Source organism: Saimiri boliviensis, chromosome 5, assembly GCF_048565385.1.
Source record: "Saimiri boliviensis isolate mSaiBol1 chromosome 5, mSaiBol1.pri, whole genome shotgun sequence".
NCBI classification, from domain to species: domain Eukaryota; kingdom Metazoa; phylum Chordata; class Mammalia; order Primates; family Cebidae; genus Saimiri; species Saimiri boliviensis.
Genome location: NC_133453.1, coordinates 149,183,816 through 149,206,090, shown reverse-complemented (window position 1 = coordinate 149,206,090; position 22,275 = coordinate 149,183,816). Strand labels below are relative to the sequence as shown.

The 22,275-nt window shown below is 53.1% G+C and overlaps 1 protein-coding gene across 1 annotated transcript in view; it reads left to right on the top strand.

Moving 5' to 3' along the window:
- The window catches only part of ATP10A (ATPase phospholipid transporting 10A (putative)), a 162,782-nt gene that overhangs the window by 54,505 nt on the left and 86,002 nt on the right, over window positions 1–22,275 (top strand). Inside the window, 1 exon segment of the mRNA XM_003943686.4 lies at window positions 7,802–8,006. Within this exon segment, the coding sequence (XP_003943735.3) occupies window positions 7,802–8,006 (205 nt within the window).

Genomic DNA, 22,275 nt, shown 5'->3' with positions numbered 1-22,275 from the left:
AGGCACTCCGAGTCCGGGCTTCTGGGCCGGCGCCCGCTCTTAGTGGGGGTGAGTCATCAGTGCACTTGAGACTGTGTGCACCGTGGCTTTGTGACCCTAAATGAAAGCAGCGGCCAGATGTCACGCAGCCTCGTTAATGACTGATCATTCCAAAGCCAGCTGTTTGGTGCTGCTCATACGTGTTTCCTGCAGGAAGGATTTTGTGAGAAAGGGCGGCTTTGTGCAGAAGGAACCTGTCAGGTGGCCCAGCTGGGGCCCCTCAAGTGTCAGGTGTACCCTGCCCACCCTGGGGGCTCCTCTCAAAGCCACAGAATCAGCCGGAAGCCAGGAGAATGAACAGCTTCCCTGCCCTACTGGAAACTCTCTCAGTGGCTTGTTTAGCCCAGAGGAACGTCCCCAAGGTGAGCTCTGGGGAGGGCAGTGTCCTTCTGTAGCCACAGCTCAGATGGTCCCGGCTGCAGGTGGCCCCAGTGAGGGAGTAATTCACCCATCAATCTACCGAGGCCGATGTGGGGGCACTTCCCAGTCTGTAGCAAGAACCACAGTTTGGTGACAAGCCCTCTCCTGTTGTTTGCAGATAGGCAGTGATTTTGGCAAAGGGACTGAACCGTGTTACGCCATGTCTGTCAAACAGTGCACACATCTGGAACTGTCTGCCTTTCCTCCCACCTTTTCCCTTTCTTTTCTTTTTTTGAGGAGTCTTGCCCTGTCACCTGGGCTGGAGTGCAGTGGCGCAGTCAGGGCTCACTGCCACCTCAACCTTCCCGGGCTCACGTGACTCTCCACCTCAGCCTTCTGAGGAGCTCGGACCAAGCTGTGCCAACACAACCAGCTCATCCTTGTATTTTTTGGAGAGATGGGGTCTCACTATGTTGCCCAGGCTGGTCTCGAACTCCTGAGCTCAAATGATCCTCCCAACTCAACCTCTCAAAGTGCTGGGATTATAGACGTGAGCCACCGTACCCCGGATCCCCACCCTTTCTCCAGGATAGTGATATTTTATCTCAGACCACATTTGTCTCTGAACTGCATAATTTAAAAGGGAAAAATGGAAGAATTTTTTTTTTTTTTGCTTAGCATTTTACAGTCTTCATGTGATACTCCTACTTTAGCCTACCGGATCAGGTGTGCTTTCAAAACCAAATCTCTCTAAGGCTTCCCAGACCCTGGACTCACCCAGGTTTGTGTGACTTTGGGGAGGTCAGTCTCTCCATGTGTGGCTTCCACGTCTGTAAGTGGGAACATACTGTCAGAATCGTGGGAGGGCTCGCAGAGATAGAGACCTGGGTCGTAATAGGACATCTAGCGCAGCTTTGCTGATGTTTTAATGTTATTACCGTTAAGATGTTGATGATGTCTCGATGCTAAGAGGAATTTAACATCTAGAGCTGCTGCTGCTGTGGCCTCGAGACCTGTCCCAAGCCCGTCGTCGTCCATGGCCTTCATAGGGGGGCTCACTTCTGAAGAACAGTTCCGTCTTTCAAAAGACTACACTGTCTCGCTAGCGAAGGGCATGAATGTGCTTGAGAGGCCAGGCGCGGTGGCTCATACGTGTCATCCCAGCACTTTGGGAGGCCGAGGTTGGCAGATCACAAGGTCAAGAGATCGAGACCAGCCTGGCCAACATGGTGAAACCCCATCTCTCCTAAAAATAAAAAAATTAGCTGGGAATGGTGGCACGTGCCTGTAATCCCAGGTACTCACGAGGCTGAGGCAGGAGAATCGCTGGAACCCTGGAGGTAGAGGTTGCGGTGAGCTGAGGCCATGCCACTGCACTCCAGTCTGGGCGGCAGAGTGAGACTCCATCAAAAAAAAAAAAAAAAGTGCCGAATGATGAACAAGAGGACCTTCTGTCTTCATGGATGCACCATTGAAAGTTCTGTCTCCAAAAATGAGTAAAACTGTGGTAACAAAAGGTGTCCTTCCAGCCGTGTTTACTCGGCCATGGGAGGTGATGGCCGAGGTGTGGAGGCAGACCTGTGGCTGCCGGTGGGGGTGGCAGGTGCCCAGGGACCCTGTGGTCCACCCTGGTCCACGCTGCTGCTGTGTGCTGGCATGGCGCCTCTCCGCCCCCGCACTCCACCGGCTTCCCTGCCCGGGTGCAACCCTGCCTGCCTGGCCCTGCTTCTCCCCAGAGCCCTCCCTGGTGCTCTCATGGACGACGTCCACAGTGGGGGAGGCTGTCACCTCTGTGCTTACGGCCACCAAATATTTCTGTCTCCATCTGCCTTTGTCTTCAAAGCTGCAGGCATCTCCCGAGAGCCCACCCGCCCAGCCCCACCAGCTTCTTGAACTCAACGTTGGGCTCACTGTTGGACTCTGTCTCTTCTCAGGGCACACCCTGCCACTGGGCGAGGTAGAGGGTGCCCCCACTCCAGCCACCAGGGCCGGAGACCCTGACCCCCGCTCCTTGATGTCGTCCTCAGTGGCATAGGCCAACTTGCCCAGCCACCCTTTCCTCCGGCCTCTGTTGAAGACTGCGCTGATCAAAGTCCCCAGAAGGGCGTGGTTGACAGGCTGGTGTCAGGGGGCGCTGCCGGTGACCCTGATTTCTGTCTCGGGGATGCGGAACCCGTGCATGGGGATAAGTTGCAAGGTGAGGTGCCTGTCCTGCCACCCGCTGCTTCTGCCTGCCCCTCGGTTTCTGTCACTGCAGCGTGTGAGCTGCTCCTTCCAGCCAGTCGCGAGAAGGCACGTTATTAAGTGTCTTCGTCAGCTCAGGCTGCCGCGGCAACGGACCACAGACTGGGTGAGTTCACCGGCAGGAATGTATGACCTCGCAGTTCCGGAGCCCGGAAGTCTGACACCGAGGTGTGGGCGGGGACGGGGCCTCCTGAGGCCTGTCCCCTCGCCGCGTCCCCCCTGTGCTCACAGCTGTGCACACGCCCTGCCGCCGCCTCTTGCAGGAACAGCAGTCACGCTGCGTTCGGGCCTGGCCTTGTGGCCTCACTCTGAGTCGAGTCCGCTTTAGAGCCTCTCTCTCCAAATCGTCTCTGGGGACACACAGTCCAGGGAACGTTAGGAGAGGCTGGGAAAAAAAAAGTCATATCCCCACATGGAAAGGAGGGGTATGCCTGTGGAAGTACCAGCACACATCCGTGTCTGCAGCGTAAGAAGAGTACAGATCAAGGAGCTGCAGCCAGTGTGGACGTGGCAGGGGTGTGGCCAGGCTCCAGGCTGGCTGCTCCAGATGGAGCGGTCATGGCACCTGGGCCCCTGAGGCATCGCCTGCCTTTTTGGCCTGCTGCAATAATGAGGGGCCGCACTGCAGCGCCCCTTCCTTCCCCCACTCCCCCCTTCCTTTCTCTCTCTCTCTCTCTCTGTCTCTCTCTCTCTCTCTCTCTCTCTCTGTCTCTCTGTCTCTCTCTCTTTCTCTCTCTGTCTCTGTCTCTCTCTTTCTCTCTCTCTCTCTTTCTCTTCTCTTCTCTTTCTTCTCTCTCTCTCTTTCTCTCTCTTCTGTTTCTCTCTCTCTCTTTCTCTCTTCTCTCTCTCTCTCTCTTTCTCTCTCTTCTGTTTCTCTCTCTCTCTTTCTCTCTCTTCTGTTTCTCTCTCTCTCTCTCTCTCTGTCTCTCTGTCTCTCTTTCTCTCTCTGTCTGTCTCTCTCTCTCTTTCTCTCTCTCTCTTTCTCTTCTCTTCCTTCTTCTCTCTCTCTCTCTCTTTCTCTCTCTTCTGTTTCTCTCTCTCTTTCTCTCTCTCTTTCTCTCTCTCTCTTTCTCTCTCTCTTTCTCTCTCTCTGTCTCTCTCTCTCTTTCTGTCTCTCTCTCTTTCTCTCTCTCTCTGTCTGTCTCTTTCTCTCTCTCTCTGTCTCTCTGTCTCTCTTTCTCTCTCTTCTCTTCTCTCTCTCTCTTTCTCTCTTTCCCTCTCTCTCTCTTTCTCTCTTCTTCTCTCTCTCTCTTTCTCTCTCTTCTGTTTCTCTCTCTCTCTCTCTTTCTCTTCTGTTTCTCTCTCTCTCTCTCTCTCTCTCTCTCTCTCTCTCTTTCTTTGTTTCTTTCATCTCACTCTGTCTCCCGGGCTGGAGAGCATTAGTGCAATCTCAGTTCACTGCAGCCTCTGCCTCCCAGATTCAAGCGATTCCCCTGCCTCAGCCGCCCCAGTAGCAGGGATTATGGGCACGTGCCACCACGCCTGGCTAATTTTTGTATTTTTTAGTGAGATGGGGTTTCACCTTGTTGGTGAGGCTGGTCTTGAACTCCTGATCCTGTGATCCACCTGCCTCAGCCTCCCGAAGTGCTGCAGTTACAGGTGTGAGCCACCATGCCAGGGCAGGGCCTTTTCTTAGAAGCCAGCATCCTTCCTTTCTGCAGCTGATGAGGAAACCCCCTTAACCCGCAAAGCAGGAGAATGATCGAAGGTCTCCATGCGGCACCCCAGTCTCTCCATGTGTGGAGGCTCCCCAGGGGGAGATCTTCAGAGCCCAGATGCCTCCCCTGAAGTTCCTGTTGTAAAAGCCTCCTGCATGGGGCAGGCAAGCCAATGTTTTCTGATTACAAGGCAGATGGAAACCGACTTTATTCTGGATGGGGTTATTCACTGAACGTCACTAACATAAACTGAACAGAGACAGCGCCTCACAGCCAGAAAGCAGCGTCTCTCGTCCTCCCCGGGTGAGGCCCAGGACTGTCCCAAAGTTCTGGGGTTATAGGTGTGAGCCATAGCACCCAGCAGCCCAGAGGACTTCTCGATGAGTTTTCTTATGTAACATATCTTGTTCAGATAAATGTATGTTCCTCCACTTACCTAAAGATGGCCCGGTCTCCTGGGGACCCCATCCGCCAAAGCTTTCCTCTGTGACCACATGGTGACTGTTGGGAACCTTTCTTCCAAAGGGACAGACCCTTTCAGATGGCGTCGTGTCCTCTGTAGGAGCCTAGCAGGTGCTCATGAGAAGGAATCAGGACGAAGAAGCTTGTAGCGACGTGAAGTCGTCACTGGCTGGACGGCCCGGGGCTGGGGGCCACTGCCTGCCTCCTCTCAGACCTGGGGCAGGGGCCTGAGGCAGGAGCCTCTGCATGGCCAGAGGACCCCGTGGTTCCCCGACTGACCGTGCTGGGGCCACACGGCCAGCAGGTGACCGAGCTGGTCATCGCGGGAGAAGCAGCTCTGAGGGATGCTTGGGTTGGCGTGGGAAGAATAACTTGAGGGCCGCTTTGAGCAAGTTGACTCTGCAGCCCCAAAGCCTGCCGTCTCGTGGAGGTAGCTTGCCTGGCATTCGTTCTCCGGGACAGAGTGTATCTTGGAGCTACGCTTTGTGCGTGACTGGTTTGGAGGATCTTGAATTAGAGGATTTAAGAGGACAAGTTTAAAATGAAAGGGGATACTCCTCTCTTCAGCATCTAGGGCAGCCGATGGCTTCCTAGGAACCCCTTGAACTTTGCCAGGGGTCCCTCAAATCCACATAGGGGAATAAAATAGAAGTGAAGAAACTGGCACGCGGCCTCCTGGCTCTGCAGCCTGTCCATACTTCCCATCCAGGGCTCAGGCCGCTGGCGCAGCCCCCCTCCAGATCCAAACCCCCTGCTCCCTTGAACGCCGGTGAGAGTAGAGCTTTATGGGGGGTATAGGGAGGGAGGATTAGTAAGATGGTTACAGTTAGCAGGGAAATGTGTTGAGTGCTTTTTGCTCTCTTGCAGTATCACCCAGAGGAGAGATAGGTTGCTTCTGAGATAGGGCCTCGCTCTGTCGCCCAGGCTGGAGTCCAGTGATGCCATCACAAGTCACCGAAGCGGTGATCTCCTGGGCTTAAGTGAAGCTCTGGTATCAGCCTCTCGAGTAGCTGGGACTACGGACTCATTCCACCATGCCCAGCTAATTATTATTATTTCTTTTTGTAGAGATGGGGTCTCACTATGTTGTCTAGGCTGGTCTAAAAGTCCCAGCCTCGGGCAATCCCCCTGCCTCGCTGTCCCAAAGTTCTGGGATTATAGGTGTGAGCCATGGCACCCAGCAGCCCAGAGGACTTCTCGATGAGTTTTCTTATGTAACATATCTCGTTCAGATAAATGTATGTTCCTCCACTTATCGAAAGATGGCCAAAACCTCCTTCAAGGAACTCTTACAAATGACCTTTGTGAGACTAGTTAGCCTGCTATTGCAGGGAAAAAAATCAAAGAAGAAATCCGCAAATGATGATTTCATCTAAATCCCTGTTGACGGTGACTGGTCGGTTCTGCAGGCTGACGCTAGCGAGCGTTGTTCTGAGCAGGTGGCTTGGGACGTGTCCCTGGCAGGGAAGGGGACTTCCGGCTGCCAAGTGTCTCTCTCACCTGCTGGGTTTTCGGTCCCGTTTCCCATGGCTTTATGCGTTTTAATTATGTTACTTTTTTTCTTGTGATGAAACACAATATAATATTTAGCATTTTAACCATTTCACAGTTTTTAAATTGTGAAATGCACATACGGCCTGCCATTTTAACTATTTTTAGTTGAAATAGTGAAGTATACACTTCTCAAGCATGCTTAAGAATATACTTGCTCTTAACAATGTACTTGTTCTTAACAATGTAATTGTTAAGTATACAATTGTAATATTAACAGTGTAATTGTTAACGATGTCATCGTTAGGTATCCGATTGTATACTTATTATTGTATACTTAAAATAGTTTGTATTTTAAGTATGAGACTTGTAAGTCTCTGAACATATTTAAAATGGTGACGTATACAATTCAGTGGCAGTGTGAGATCAGTAGTACTTGGCGTGTGGTACCGTCGTCACTGCTATGCATTTCCACAGCTTTTCCGTCACCCCAAACAGCAGCTCTGTGTCTGGGGTCAGTCCCCATGCTGCCTCTCTCAGCCACTGGTGGCCCCTCATCACTTTCTTTCTCTGGCTTTGCCCCTCCGGCTGCCTCATGTTAAGAGGAACATGAGGTCCTTTTGTGGTCCTTTTGAGAATGGCTCTTTCCACCCGGCAGTGTCTTCGGTGTGACAGCGTTTCCCTTCGTGACTGGCTGACGTTCCGTGTTGAGCACCATCCAGCCGTTCATGGATACCTGGGTGGTTTCGCCTCCTGGCCGCTCCGAGCGCTGCCGCTGTGAACACCGCCCCGCCATGCCTGTTCACTGCTTTCAGCTCTTCTGAGTGGATACCTAGGCGTGGTCGTTTTGAACCTTTTAAAGTGAAAAGTTCAAGTGCATTCAGTGTTGTGCACCTGTCCCTGGAATCTTAGGAAGAAGCCTCCTGCCGTTAGGCTGAGACCTCGCACTCCCTCGCCCCAGCCCCTGGCAGCCAGGGTCCACGTTCTGTCTGTGTATTATTGGTTCTGTACATTTCATGTAAATAGAGTCGCACAATATGCGGCCTTTATGAATATTCTTTCTTTTACTTTGAGTGGTCTCCAGTAGTATGATTACTGGTTTTTTTTTTTTCTTTTGAGACACAGTCTCACTCTGTCACCCAGGCTGGAGTGCAATGGCGCGACCTCGGCTCACCGCAACCTCCGCCTCCCGAGTTCAGGCCATTCTCCTGCCTCAGCCTCCTGAGTAGCTGGGATTACAGGCACGCGCCACCATGCCCAGCTAATTTTTTGTATTTTTAGTAGAGACGGGGTTTCACCGTGATGGCCAGGCTGGTCTCCAGCTCCTGACCTCGTGATCCGCCCTCCTTGGCCTTCCAAAGTGCTGGGATTACAGCCGTGAGCCCTGCGTCCAGACATACATTCTTTTAAAAACACTCATGTATTATGAAATTTTTCAGCCTATGCAAAAGTAGAAAGAATTGCCGAAGGAGCCCCACAGGCCCATCACCCAGATCCAGCCGCGACCACCGTCCCGTGAGTTTTGTTCATCAGAGTCTCTTTTCTAGGGAAGAAAAGAAGTACGTGAACCGATTCTGGAAAGAAATCCACGTGGGAGACTTTGTGCGTCTTCGCTGCAACGAAATCATCCCCGCGGATATTCTGCTGCTGTCCTCCAGCGACCCCGACGGGCTGTGCCACATTGAGACCGCCAACCTGGACGGGGAGACCAACCTGAAGCGGCGGCAGGTGGTCCGCGGCTTCTCGGAGCTCGTAAGTGACCCACATTTCCGGGGCCTGAAAGGCATCGTGGCCACAGAGTGTCCCCATGACGGCCTTCCAGGGCTCAGAGCACCTGCATTTTCCTCTCTGTCAGGCCAGGCTGTTTTTCCTAGTAGACAAGTCTGAGGGTCTGAGAGGACCCCTGACCTACCTGAGCCCATGCCCCACCTGTGACTCTGGGGAGCAGGGCTCAGTTTTTCTGACTCTGATTTCCCTTGTGCGTGTCTAAGATTCTCAGAATGTGGCGTCTGTTCCTGTAAAGGTACCAGGAACGTTTGTGACCAGCTGATGGTCAAGAGGCACCTTGCGGCTTCCCTGCTTCAGTAAATGGCCACACGGCAGGAGCCACGGCCCGTTCCCACCGGGCTGCTCAGAAACATTTGCTCCTCAAGGGTGTTTGGGTCCAGCACGAGGCCTCCGTAACCTAGTCCTGCCACCTGTGGCCTGTGCAGCAGGGGTAGCGGCGAGAGGCTGGAGGGAAGCGGGCCTGGCAGCTGCAGTCCCCACCGCCTCCATCTGGCCTCCCAACCTCTGTTCCTGCCCCAGGGAGAAAGGGCCGCACTCGCCAGGTCTGTGCCAGGGGTGTGGGTGCTAATGCCAGGTGAAGTGACGGGCAGGAGCCCTCAGACATCAGGAACACCCTAGAAGGAAATGGGCCTGGCCCGGGCCTCCTTCTCCCAAAGCCCTGGAGGGGCCTCCGGGTCACGGGGAGGGCACCGCTGGGATTTTCCTCCTCTGCCAGGCAGTGCCCTCTCCCCGGCCTCTGCACCCGCCCGTTGGGCTTCCCTGGGGCAGTGGGCTCTGCGGTCTGTAGGCCTTAGCGAGGGCACTTCGGGGAGCGGGGGTGAGCAATTCACCGGGCAGGCAGGATCGGGGGGCTCTAGCATCCCCGCCTCTGCACGGGATGCCCTGGCACCAACACAGGGAGAGGCGCCTGACACGCTGTCAGCAGGCCGCCCCCGCCCGCCCAGCCCACCTGCGGCAGGTGTCCCCGCCTGGAAGCTTCTGCGTGTCCCACCCGCGCCGGTTTCCGCCGCGATTTCCTCATTTACTTCTTTGTTTAACCTTCTTTTATGCCAAGTGTATTTTTGTGAGCCGTCTCAAATCTTTTTGGAATGAGGCAAAGCAGACATAAAAATTAAAAATAGCGGGTGTTTTGTTATTAAGAGAGTGCCCTCATTTAGATCAGGACAGCTGGTGAAAGAGTTAGCGGCCCCTCGAGGCCCAGCCCGGCAGGTGCTCCGGGGTTTGGTGATAAGTGTGGTGCCATCCGCTGCCACCCCCTTGCCCCAGGTACTCGTGCCCCCCTGCTCTCTTCAGTAAGTCGTGGTCCTGAGCCGGCCCCACCCCCAGCTTCTCCCCGAGACCTGACCCTGTCTCCTCTGCAGGGATGTGAAGTAACACAGCAGCCAGGGACAGCCCCGCCTCGGTTCCGAGGTCTCAGCTAGAGTTAGGGCAGGCAGAGGGCTGGCAGCTCACAGGGCACCTGTCACCTGCGAGGGGAGCAGCCACGCATACAGACGGTGAGTGCCACTTAAAAAGTGCAGATGAATATCTCACTGGTGACACCCCAGACAATGTGGGAAACAGCAGAATTTGAACACCGGAGGGCAGAGCGTGCGTGCCTGGCGTGACGGGTAGGGGAGCACCACAGATTTAGCTCCGTGATCAACTCCCAAAATAACTTCCTCACTTCCCACCTTCTGACCTTCGCCTTCTGAATCCAGTCACACCTGAAATCCTCCCTCTGCTCCCCCCCAGGCAGTAACTGTAGCTCGGCCGGGCGTGGTGGCTCACGCCTGTAATCCAAACACTTTGGAGGCCAAGGCGGGCAGATCACTTGAGGTCGGGAGTTCAAGACCAGCCTGACCAACACGGTGAAACCCCGACTTTAAAAATAAATAAATAAATAAATAAATAAATGAGCTGCTCACAGGTTGGAGAGCTGGATGTTGAAAACTCAGGATGGCTGCAGATGGACACATCCGGTCCCCCTTCTCAGGGCCCCGGGAGTGCTGAGGAAGTAGCTTGGAGCCATGATCTCATCAAAATGGCTTGACTAACAGCCTAAACAATTCTGAGGGTGTTTTTAAAAATTGCTTTATCAGCACCAAAATTCTTTACCTGTGTGCACATGCTGGTCCGTATTACCTCCCGCCCCCACACCCCTAGTTGTCTGGTTTTTTTTTTCTTTCCCAAAATGTCCAAAGACTTTTTTTTGGTACCTAAATTTCCATTCATGCATTATATTCTGAAATCTATGAACCACCCCACTGAAAATAAAAGTCTCTGAACTTTTAAAACCCAGCAATTCAAAAGCCACAAATGCCAAGAAGATTTAAGTCCTCTGTATTTAAGTGAGTTTTTATAATATCGAGTTAGCTTGTCTGGGGCAGGTTAAGAACTGATAGTAATCGGTACACCGACTTCCGTGAAATACAGTATTTTACCAGTTTAATGAATGGTCAGTTGGAAACGGTGGCCCCTTTGCAAATCACTGAAGTTAGAAGTGCTTTGCCACACTTAGGTTAAGGAGAAGAGCTGGTGGTGGCATTAATGCAGGAACTCTGTGTACCCGGCGGGGTCTAGTCAGGAGGCAGAAACTGCACAGACTCGGTCAGGGAAAGTCTGATGTGAAGAATTCTTAGTTGGGGTTTGGGTTGTAAGAAGTAATGATATGTGAGTTATATCTCAATAAAGCTGTTACCTTTTTTTTTTTTTTTTTAAAGAAGAGGACTCTGAAGATTACAGGAGCTGGGAACAGTGGCTCACGCCTTAATCCCAGCACTCTGGGAGGCTGAGGCAGGAGGATTGTTTGAGGCCAGGAGTTCCAAACCAGTCTGGGCAATACAGGGAAACCCCATCTCAAAAAAAAAAAAAAAAAAAAGCCAGATATTGTGATGTGCAGCTGTGGTCCTAGCTACTCAAGAGATTGAGTGGGGAGGATGGTTTGAACCGTATATATGTGTGTGAGTGTGTGTGTGCGCGCGCATCCATATATATATGTATATATATGTATATTTATAGCTAGATAGATAGGAGTAGCTGATGATGGAAGGGACAGCCACTACCCCCGGCTCTGAGACAGACGAGTTCTCCCACTCAGGGAAGAGCGCCCTCCACTCACCCCTGACCCATGGCAGGGGGTACAGCCTTGGATTATGGGCTGGCAGAAAAGGTATTTAGGGGCTGCCCTGGTGGAACCTGCTGGGAGTCTGCCTTGGGGGCCGAGGAGGTAATTGCCAGGGTCGTGCCAAGCATAGGAACTTGCTAGGTACCGGGGGCAGTTTCTCGCCAGTAGACACTGGGGAGCCAGGCCCTCCCTGCAGTGGACGGAGACTGGTGACAGCTGTCTGGACAGCAGCACCGTGGAGTCCCCCCTTGAGAGGGTGCAGGGAGCAGCAGCGTGGGCCTGAGTGGTCCCATGTTGTCCTCAGGAACTTGTCCTGGGTTCCCTGCACAGAGAAGTGGGCAAAGTGTAGAGCAGGCCAAGCCCTGGAGAAACCTGGAGGGGCTGGGCAGTGCTGAATGGGTACACGCACGCACGCACAGACACACCCATGCACACACACATGCATACGCACACACATGTGCGCACACACATGCACACGCATGCACACGCGCACACACGTACGCACACACGTGCACACACACGCACATGCACACGCACACACGTGCACACAACACATGCACACACACGCACGCACACATGCATACGCACACACGTGCACACACACGTGCACACACACGCACACACATGCACACACGCACACACGGACACGCACACACATGTGCACACGCATGCACACGCACACACGCATGCACACACATGCACGCACACACGTGCACACATGCATACGCACACACATGTGCACACACATACACACACATGCACACGCACACACATGTGCACACACGCATGCACACACACACCCCCACCTGATGACCAGCCTCAGGACCAACACCCAGAGGACCAGGCCTGCTCACCAGTGATGCCCAGTACGGAGGTGGAATAGGGTGGTATTTAATGCAGAGCATTGGCAAAAGCGCACAGTGTGGAGGGGCTGCCACAGAAGTGGGAGGCGGTGGGCGTGGCCACCTAGACCCCAGAATCTGAAGGCGAGGCCTGATGGCTCCGGGACCTGAAACCACCCAGGCAGCCCGCCTTCAGCAACAGAAACGGAGATCATGAGAGTTGCAGATTTGATGTGAAAGTTGGAGTTGAACAGGTGTCGTCCAAGAATTGAGAGTGGCCCCGCGTGGGGTGTCGCACGCCCAGACAGCGACGCGCATTTGCTCAGCCTCCTGCGTGCCAGGCCTGCGCGCTCACACAACCGTAGTGGAGCCAACGTTTCTAAACCCCATTTCTCCAGGTTTTCAGTATAAATCTCATGAGATCGTGATGACCACACCATTTTATAGATGAGAAACGGAAAAAGTGAAGTCAGGAGGTTCTCCCAAGGCGCCTCCCCTCCCCCACCCCACCCGTCAGTGTGGCTTCCGAGCGGGTTCCTCCACTTTTTGTGGGGCGTCTGCTGCTTACCCCCCCGGCACGTCCCTGCAGCCCGCCACACAGGCGCCTACATTCAGACATCCGGTGGGCAGCAGTTCCTAGTTATCTGTAACATCCGTCATTTCTGCAGAACCTGGAGATCCCTAGAGTGATAATTTGACAGAAAACTCAGCTTTCAAAGACTACTTTTTGTAAGTTTTAATTCATTCAGCAAATATGTATTGAGCATCTCTTGTGCTTCTAACGCCATCCTAGGAGGCGCATTGGGCAAAACTGGGGTGCACTTTCCTCTGGTGGTGCTTACGTGATCTACGTGAAAAGTTGGGTACATGGCTAGAGGGTTCGGTGCCAACAGTAGACGAGGAAGCAGGACAGGGACATGAAACGTCCGGTGAGTGTTGGAATTTCAGCCGGGGCGAGGCGAGGACAGGGCTGGCCTGTTTGAGAACTGCCGGGGAGTCCAGACCCGGAGGTGACTTGGCTGTGGGTTGATTTACTGAGAAAAGAGGCAGTTTGTCTCTTGGGTGGACCTGTTTGGACAAGTGCCCACAACCCCAGCTATGCCCACGCCCTCTGAGCAGCGCTGTGGGGAGCGGTCACTGCCCAGCTTGCCGGAAGCGCTGCGGATGCTTCCTAGGCATGAGCACGTGTGTGCATGTGTGTGTGTGCACACCGGTGTATGTTCCCAATAAGGAAGACAGATGGAAGGAGTGTGGAAGCTTCCTAGGCTGGACGAACACTGCTCTACAAGGCGTGCCTTCAGTCAGATCTGCAGCGAGGCCAGGGCGGACACAGGGCTTCCCCTCCACTTCGTGAATGCGCTGTGACCAGCCCCTGGGGCCCTGGTGCGTTCCGGCTGTGACTTAGCACAGTTTCCTTTACAGAGGAGAGTCAGTCCCACCTCGAGTTACTTGACAGACTGCAGAAGCTTAGAAAGTGACTTTAAAAGTCCAAATATATAGAAGACGGGTTTTTTTTTTTTTGACTGTTACCTACACATGCTTCCAAAATTGTCTCCATCACAGGAAAACTAGAAGTCAAAACGTACAGTTTGCAAGGTAGTTGTTTTAAACAAGTCTCTTTGTTAGTCTGTAATGAAATTTAGCAACATTGGCCCTAGAATTGAAGGAGGCAGCATCATCTACCCTCGACCGGGAAAACAGACAGCTGCCTGGGTGTGTTAATTACATCACCAATATTAAGCCTTTACAAAGAGGCTCACATATTTTTCTCTTAAATGTTGAGGGATGGTAAACAAGCTCATAATTTATACTGAGCCATTTTTGTTTTTAAATTTGACAATCATAATTTTCTTGAAGGACATCAAATCTGTAACAAAGACAGATATGACTTTGACAATACAGTAACTCCGTTTAGATTAAGTTTTTAATTCCAACAAGTGTGGATGGTCAATAAATTCAGTTCCATAGGTAATGCGATTAGTTTCAGACACACCATGTTTCTTTATATTAACTGTGTTTACTTCACAGGGAATCTAAGTTTGACCCTAAGAAGAATGTTTTTAAATTCTGGTGACTTCACAATGGATCCATTGTCTTTAACATACAGTCTATCAAATCACCATGTACAGAGAGCACAGCACTCTGATCTTAATGAATTAATGCCATGCAGTTGATGATAATTTGGCTAGTCTAAGATATGCAGCCAAAAATATCTTATTGTAGCGTACAGAAACAAAAAATTTTTGTGTGGTTAGAAATGATCATTTCTTATTCCAGAAGTAAAAACACAAGCAAAGCAGTAAGTCGTGTTTGTTGTTAAAGGTGGCATGCCACATGGAATGCTTATTTTCTCTTTGACAATATTTTCACTGTTTAAAAAAAGGGGGGGGGGAATTTAATACAATTTCCAATTTTCCTAAATGTAGTTTAATTGTGTCAGCAATTGCAAAGGGTTTGAAACTTTGTGTGTGTGTGTGTGTGTGTGTGTGTGTGTGTATAGCAGGGATTTCCTTACCAGTAGGAAGAGCTGACAGCATGAGATTGATCCGGTTAACACGAAGCATCTCCTCATGAATGTGTGTGTGTGTGTGTGTGTGTGTGTGTGTGTGTGAATGTTTAGGTGTGTGAGTGTATGTGCACAGGTGTGAGTGCAAACGTTTTTGCAAGTCAGTGTGCAAGCAGGTGTATGTCCCAAAGAAGAAAGCAAAATGCAGTGATACTGCTTTATTAGGTCATCACTTTCTGTTACCTCTAACTTTAGGAGAGGGTAGATGTTCCCTCCTGGGCTAAGACACAGTGTTGAGGAAGTGGATTGGTCTGTCACAGCGTGTTCCCGGGGAGTCTGGAGTTTCCAGTCTCGCTATTGAGGACCTGCTGTGAGCCCATGCATTAGCGGAGGGGTGCCCACGTGACCACCTCTGCTGACTGGATTCTGGAACCTTCGTCCCTTGCTGGGGGCCCTGTGCTGGGTGTCATTTCCCTTCTGCTTGTTTCCTGAGCAGAGCTTCCAAGCAGAGGAAACTTCCCGTGTCCACAGAGCATAGCCGAGGCCTCCGCAGACGTTCGGCTTTCCCTAACTTTGTGAGTTGTTGAGAGCCGGGTTCCCCCGTGTGACCTGCGTAATGCTTTCGGGTGGCACGTGCTCCTCAAGTGGAAGGCGTGTTTTGGTTCTCATTGGGTGTTAGGCTTCCTTAGAGTTTCATCCGTCCACGGCAGCAGAGATTCGGGGACACGTTTGCAGTTTCATAAACATAGTCATAAACGAAACCTTCTAAGGAAATCGACCTTTAGGGAACGCAAGAACTCGACTTCAGAAAACGCTATCACCTGCTTGGATGCGGCTGAAACTGGGCTGTCTGACGTCTCAGCGGGTTTATGTTGAAATTAATGCAGGGCTTTTTCACTGTTGCTAGTGAATAATCCTTGTGCCAAGGAAGTGACTTCATGAACCCCAGTGAGACTTTTAACCAAGCTGAGATCAGGCCGAAAGCAAGCTTGTTCCGTTTGTCCATTTTCACGAAGCCGTTTTGAGTAGTGTCTCTGCCAGAATGCCTGATGTTCCCTGCTCCCCAAAACTGTAAAAGGACAAGAAATGTGGGTGTCACTGCGGGCAGCCAGTAGCCTTCCCGGGGCTTCTGGAGAGTGGAGGATTGGGTGCGTGCATGGGGGTGGTCTGTGGCTTGGGGCCTGGGCCAGAGCTTCAGGGTTTTCCCTCACCTGTCGCGGCTGACTGCCGCGCTGGCACCTGCCCTTGGTGAGAAACAAGCCCTTTGATTTGTGTGGTCAAGAAGGCCGACTTCAAAGCATGATGGACCTAGGTTTGTTTTGGACAGAACTTCAAATAGCTGGCATGCTCATCCGGCCTTTATCTAGCACGTCGGAGCCTTGACCGCAGGCAGGAAGCGCGGCAGGGACAGGGTCTGGGGTTGACGCCTCCACCTCAGCCCAGGGAGCCTGCACGGGCTGCGGAAACCCCTCTCGGGTATTTGGAGTGGTGTTTTCAGGCTAAAAGTGGGCACAGAAGGGTTTTGGGTGCAAAGTCAGGTCCTGAAGCTGAGCTCAGACTGCCACAAGCATCCGAGACGGCCAGGCCTGGTGGGTAGGTGGGGGCGTTAGGACGGGAGAGCCCTACCTTTTCTGCGATCACCTGTGGACCAGAGGTTCGGCCCCAGCCCAGAACCTGGGATTGGGTGGCTCTGAGTCAGTGCTCAGAAAGCCTGTAACCGTCGGTGACCCAAATGAGTGACTGAGGCAGAAGTGTCAATCAACTGAGGTTTGTTAAGCCAGCTTTATGGTATGTCCTGGTAAAATGCCAATCACAGACACTCGTGGCTGTTTTCTGAAGAGGTTTTCAGGCTGGGCACACTGGCTCACACCTGTAATCCCAGCACTTTGGGAGGCCAAGGCGGGTGGATAACCTGCAGTCAGGGGTCGAGACCAGCCTGGCCAACATGGAGAAACCCAGTCTCTGCTAAAATCCAAAAATTAGCCGTGGTGGCAGACACCGGCTATCCCAGCTCCTTGGGAGGCCGAGGCTGGAGAATCACTTGAATCCGGGAGGCGGAAGTTGCAGGGAGCCGAGACCGTGCCACTGCGCTCCAGCCTGGGTGACGGAGCGAGACTATTTCAAAAAAAGGGGGGGCTTTCAGGAGGTACAATATTCATACATTTCCTTAAAGCAGGAAGAGGAGCAGGTAGGCAGCCAGGGAATTGTCACATTCCTGTGAGACTTCAGCTGGTGCCCAGGAAATCCACGTTTTATATCAGACAAGGTGAATGTGTGAAGAGAGAGAGAGAGAGCAGAGTCAATCACGCAGACATCTCTGCGTGGGTGGAGGAAGGAGGCTTGTCCTCGTTCTGCACCTGGGAAGATAAGCCGGTACTGGACATTATTAATGTGGAATCCAACAGTCTTAGAAGTGTTAGAAGCTAGACTGAGATCACAGGCCTGTTTTTTTTCTTTTTTGTTTATTTTATTTTTATTATTTGAGATGGAATCTCGCTGTGTTGCTAAGGCTGGAGTGCAGTGGCGCCGTCTGGGCTCACTGCAACCTCCACTTCCCGGGTTCAAGTGATTCTCCTGTCTCAGCCTCCTAAGTAGCTGGGACTACAGGCGCACGCCACCATGCCCAACTAATTTTTGTATTTTTAGTAGAGATGGGGTTTCACCGTGTTAGCCAGGCTGGTCTTGATCTCCTGACCTCGAGACCTGCCCGCCTTGGCCTCCCAAAGTGCTGGGACTACAGACGTGAGCCACAGCGCCCGGCCTCTTTTTATTTTCGAGAGCTGGGAGGGTCTCACTACATTGCCCAGGTCTGTCTCGAACTCCCAGGCTCAAGCAGTCCCCCTGTGTTAGCTCTCAAAGGGCCGGAATTGCAGGCATGAGCCACTGCACCCCACATGTCATGATTGGCATGTCCTTGTTTATGGGCATCCAGCAAACAGTGTCTTCTTGACTGATGTTGGGGGATGTTGTGCTGTATCCCTGGTAACCTCAGTGGGGAAGGCACAGGTCCAGAGGCTGCAGAAGAGCCCCACAGCCAGCAGGTGTGACAGCGGTTTGATTGAGGGTTTACACAGAGGGGAGAGAGGCAGCTCGTGGCAGGCGGAACAGGAAAACCACAACCTCATAAACAGCGTGCGCTTCCTACAGCATTTTCACTAAACACCCTCCCTAACGACCTCCACCTGGCAACCTTCATTTAACCCAAAAGTCAGGGCCTCGGTGCCCTGTGCGGCGGAGTTCCACGGGGTAGGTGGGGGCCCAGATGTTGACCTTAGACAAGGAGCAGATCCGGGCTGGCATGCCCAGATGCCCTCGCTCAGCACACACACTTGGGTACATCTGCCATGCGCAGTCATCCTCAGGGCAGGCTTGAGGTACAGCTGTCAGGTGCGTGTGCCCTGCAGGGCAGCCCTGCAGAGATGCCATAGGCATCTTGCCTTTCCCTGGGGCCCTGGATGATGCGTAATGCCAGAGACTGCCTTTCATCTGGAAAGGGTGTTGCCTGACTCTGCCTCCGGGCCTCAGTTTGGGGGTCCTAAGATTTATTATTTTCCTTTGCGACCCTCTGGTGTGAGTGATGAACCCCCGCCCCCCGCCACTCCCTTCTCCCGGCCGGGTAACAGTGCCAGCTGACTTCACTGGGCACTCGTGTGTGGACACCTGCTCCTGGCAGCTCTGAGAAGGTCCTCTTATTGCTCCCATTTAACAAAGGAGCCACCAAGACTCAGAGGGAGTCAGCTCATTGGTCCTCCGGGGCACGAGTGAGTGGTGGGCCAGGTTTGCGGCTGGCAGGGCCCAGCTGTGAAGCCCCTTGGCCACCTCCACAGAGCACCATCACCATCGCTGTCACCGCCCAGGCTGATTGGGCTGGGCCGGGCTCATCCGAAGCTGTGGTCAGGTCTGGAAGAAATCACAGGTGCTGAGAATATTTCACACGTCCGAATTGAACTCCTGCTGTTGGTATCTGGGCGGATGCTCCAGACACACGGCCTGGCGTTTCTCACGTCCCAGGCACTGACTCGCAGAGGTCAGTTTGATGGCCTGGAAGGTTTTGAAAATGTATGTTGTAAAGCTACCCACCTGCACGCACTGGCCTGCGTGTGGTGGGGGAAGGGAATTCCTAATCCCTGGTTCCTGTGGGTCACATTAGGGGATCTGCGTCTCATCCAGTAAGGACACAGGCCTGCAGTGGTGGCAGCTTGGTGGACAGGGCAAGAAGTGTTCCCGAGCCAAGACTGTCAGCTTGGTCGGTGTTCCAGTCCCTAGAGACCACATGGCCCCCGTGACCCCAAATCACTCCCTCCAGGAGCACCAGCCGTTCCCAGTGGTCCAGCACTCAGGAGTTCACTCTTTCCACCCCAGTGCAGAAATCCCCTGAAGAACCAGAAAGAAAGGTAGACTGTGTCTGGGCCAAGAGGAAGGGACCACCCCGTGATGGCTCTGCCGCCTTGTGTTCCCCCCACACCACCAATCTGGGGTCATCTCACTGGGGCTTTAGTCTGCAGGAGTCCATGCGTGGGGACGCCAGCTGAAGTTTCAGCCTCAAGCTCTCAGTGTGTCCTGGCTGAAAGCCACAGGCAGGGACGGCTGAAGGCGTGGGTGGGGCCCCTGTCCGTCTCACCTGGGGCGCGTTTTCAGTGCACACCTCGTCGTTGGCGTGGGCTGCTGTAACCAAGTGCTGTGGATGAAGCAGCTGAAGCCACAGAAATGTATTTTCTTACGGTTCTGGAGGCTGAAGTCCAAGAGCAAGGTGCCAGCGGGGTTGCTTTTCCTGAGGCCTGTCTCCTGGGCTTGCAGGTGGCTGTCCCTCTGTGTTTGCCTGTGTTTTCATCTCTCCTTCAAGGACACCGGTCCTGTGGCATCAGGGCCTGCCTTAGTCACCTCGTGTAACTCTTACTACCTCTTTAAAACCGTTCTCAGGTCAGGGCACCTCCTTCCGCGTCTCAGGCACGCCACACCGTGTCTACCGTCTCTCCTCTCTGCAGGCAGCCCCGCCGTCCACTGCAGCGCCTGCCAGAACGATGCACCGAAATTGCAGTTCTAACCCTGGCACTCAGGCTGAAAAGCCTGCTGCAGTCACCTTTGAACACCATGGCAAAGTTAAGGAACGGCTCCGTAGACCGGAACGGGCAGAGGGAATCTGATGGCTGCCCACACCTCTGGCTGTCACATGCTGCCTGGCAGAGCAGCCCTCTTCAAAGAAACCAGGCAGGGCCAAGGGTGTGCGCACATGTCCGCCTGCAGACATCCACGTAGTTTCACGGAGCCTACTAAAGCTTTTTTTTTTAAAAAAACGAAAAGGGATCCACTGGTTTAAAGTATTGAGAAAACCCCAATTCAAGTATTTTTAGGGAGTTTTTTGGGCCTGGTGGCTTCCCAAGCTGCAGCTCTGGCCCCAGTGGCACCTAGCTGTGTGCTGGATGTTTTGCTGAGGCCCGAGGAGCGCTTGCAAGCGAGACAGACGCTGAGCTGGGGGTGCTGGCATGGAAGTGGCTGGGTTGGGGTCTGGAGAGAGTGTTTGAGCAGGTGGTTCCTCCGTGCGCGTGAGTACCACCTGGCTCTTTCCTGCCAGCAAGAACTCAGAGGGAAGCCCTATTTCAGGAGGAGTGTGGGCCGCTGGGCCAGGCCTGGGGATGGAGGATGTTGGGTCTGAGGGTTTGGCCACTGCCTGGTGAGGCGCCTGATGATCCAGGCAGGCTGGAGCGTGGCGTGCAGAGTGGGCTTCGGGGCCTCCTGCCCTTGCTAGCTTGTAACCCAGGAGTGCCATTTGACCTCTCTGGGCCTCAGTATCAATGTCTTCGCATATGGTTTGTTCCCACCAACTCTCAACTTGAATTGTATCTCCAGAATTCCCACGTGTTGTGGGAGGGACCCAGCGGGAGGTAACTGAATCAGGGCTGGTCTTTCCCACGCTATTCTTGTGAGAGTGAATAAGTCTCACTGGATCCCATAGGCTTATCGGTGGTTTCCTCTTTTGCTTCTTCCTCATTTTTCTCTTGCCGCCACCGTGGAAGGAGTGCCTGTCACCTTCTGCCATGATTCTGAGGCCTCCCCAGCCTGTGGATCTGTAAAGTCCAATTAAGCATCTTTTTGCTGTCAGTTTCAGGCATGTCTCTATTAGCAGTGTGAAAACAGACTAACACATCTGCAAAATGGGAAGGAAGTCAAAGGTCCTTCTAGCCCGCCTTTGGCACGGCCCTGGCAGGTGTGAGTCCTCAGAAGGGTAGCTGTCCTCGGTACTGCCATGCTGCTGCTGGAGGAAAGGTGGGACCAAGACCGGGAGTGAAGTTCTGGGGAAGAGGGTTTCTGTCTCTGTAAGAAGAGACTGACTGTGAATACAGAACGTCTGTCTAGGCCACAGAGCTGGAAGGGTTAAGGTGAGGCTGGACAGTTTGGCTGTTAGATGAGAATTGGCTGTCCAGCGCCGGGAGCTTCCAGCCTGAGGTCTAGGAAGGAAGAGTCTGTGTCTCAATGATCTGTTCCTTGCCCAGGACTTCTTCAGGAGCCACCTGCCCGCCCATATGTAAGAGCAGGAGGGCTGTAGTGCCTCAGTGAGGGACGTGACGACATCACAGGCTCTACATGGGCAGAATTCTGGAATGTGGGTGTGGAGTGCTCAGTCTCTGACTTTACTCTGAGCTTTCTTGGTGCCCGAAAACCAAATCAAGTGGGACACACTGAATGTTCTGGAGGGCTGCTGAGTTATCAGCGGCAGGGATGGTAGACGTGTTTCTAATGGAAAGTTCTGATGGTGAAAGGGAATTCTTTGGTCACATGTTGTCATTTTGGGCAGGTGTTCCGCAGAGGAGTGGAGAGTACCAGGTTGCTGAGGCAGTGGCTGTTAAACAGTCTCTCGACGAAGCCGCCAGGCTGTGCCAGGCAGACAACGCCCCCGTGTGCAGTGCGGACTTCATCATGGGGGCTCCACAGGGTGGCTGGCGCTCCCCAGAGACCCTTCACCTCAAAGGTCAGGGCTGTTTAAAGTCTAGGCTTCAAGGAGAACATGGTCTGGAAGCAAGCCCTGATGCTGTTGAATGTGAGCCCCGCCTCCTCACTAGCATTCAGCAGGCGAACACCTCCACCGGGAGGTTTCATAGAGCAAAGTGCACCTCCTCACCTTCCCCCACCGCCTTGGTTCCCCAACGGCACTCACTTCCTGGGCCCAAGAATGGGAGCCAGAATTCTACCCTCTGCCGTTAGCAGGCTGGAGCTTGGAGCTCGTGGCCCTCCTAAACCCGAAGGTGGAGTCTCCGCAGTCTCCAGCGTCACAGCCTGAGCCCTACCCCTGTGGGTTGCGGATGATGGGAGGGGAAAGCTCAGATTCTTGGATAGGGAATGTCTTAGTCTGCTCCTAATACTGTAATGGAATGACCACAGACTCGGTCATTTATAGATAATAGGCATTGACTTATGACAGTTCTGGGAGCTGGGAGCACAAGACCGAGGCACCAGTAGATCTGGCGTCGGCCAGGGGCCCTCTTCCTGGCCCGCAGATGGCCACCTTCTCTCTACGTCCTCAGATGGCGGAGAGAGAGACAGGGAGAGCTTCAAGTGCGTGCCTCTTAGAAGGGCACTAATCCCACTCATGAGGCTCCACCCTCATGCCCTAATGACCTCCCAAGGACCTACCTTCAAACACCGTCAAATTAAGGGCTAGGTTTTAACATAGACATTTTGGGGGACTAAACCCTGCCACCTGTAGCAGGGAGCATCCTGAGTCCTGGAAGTCCATGCTCCACCATGCGTCTGAGGTTGGAAAGCTCTGGGCCCAGGATTCCT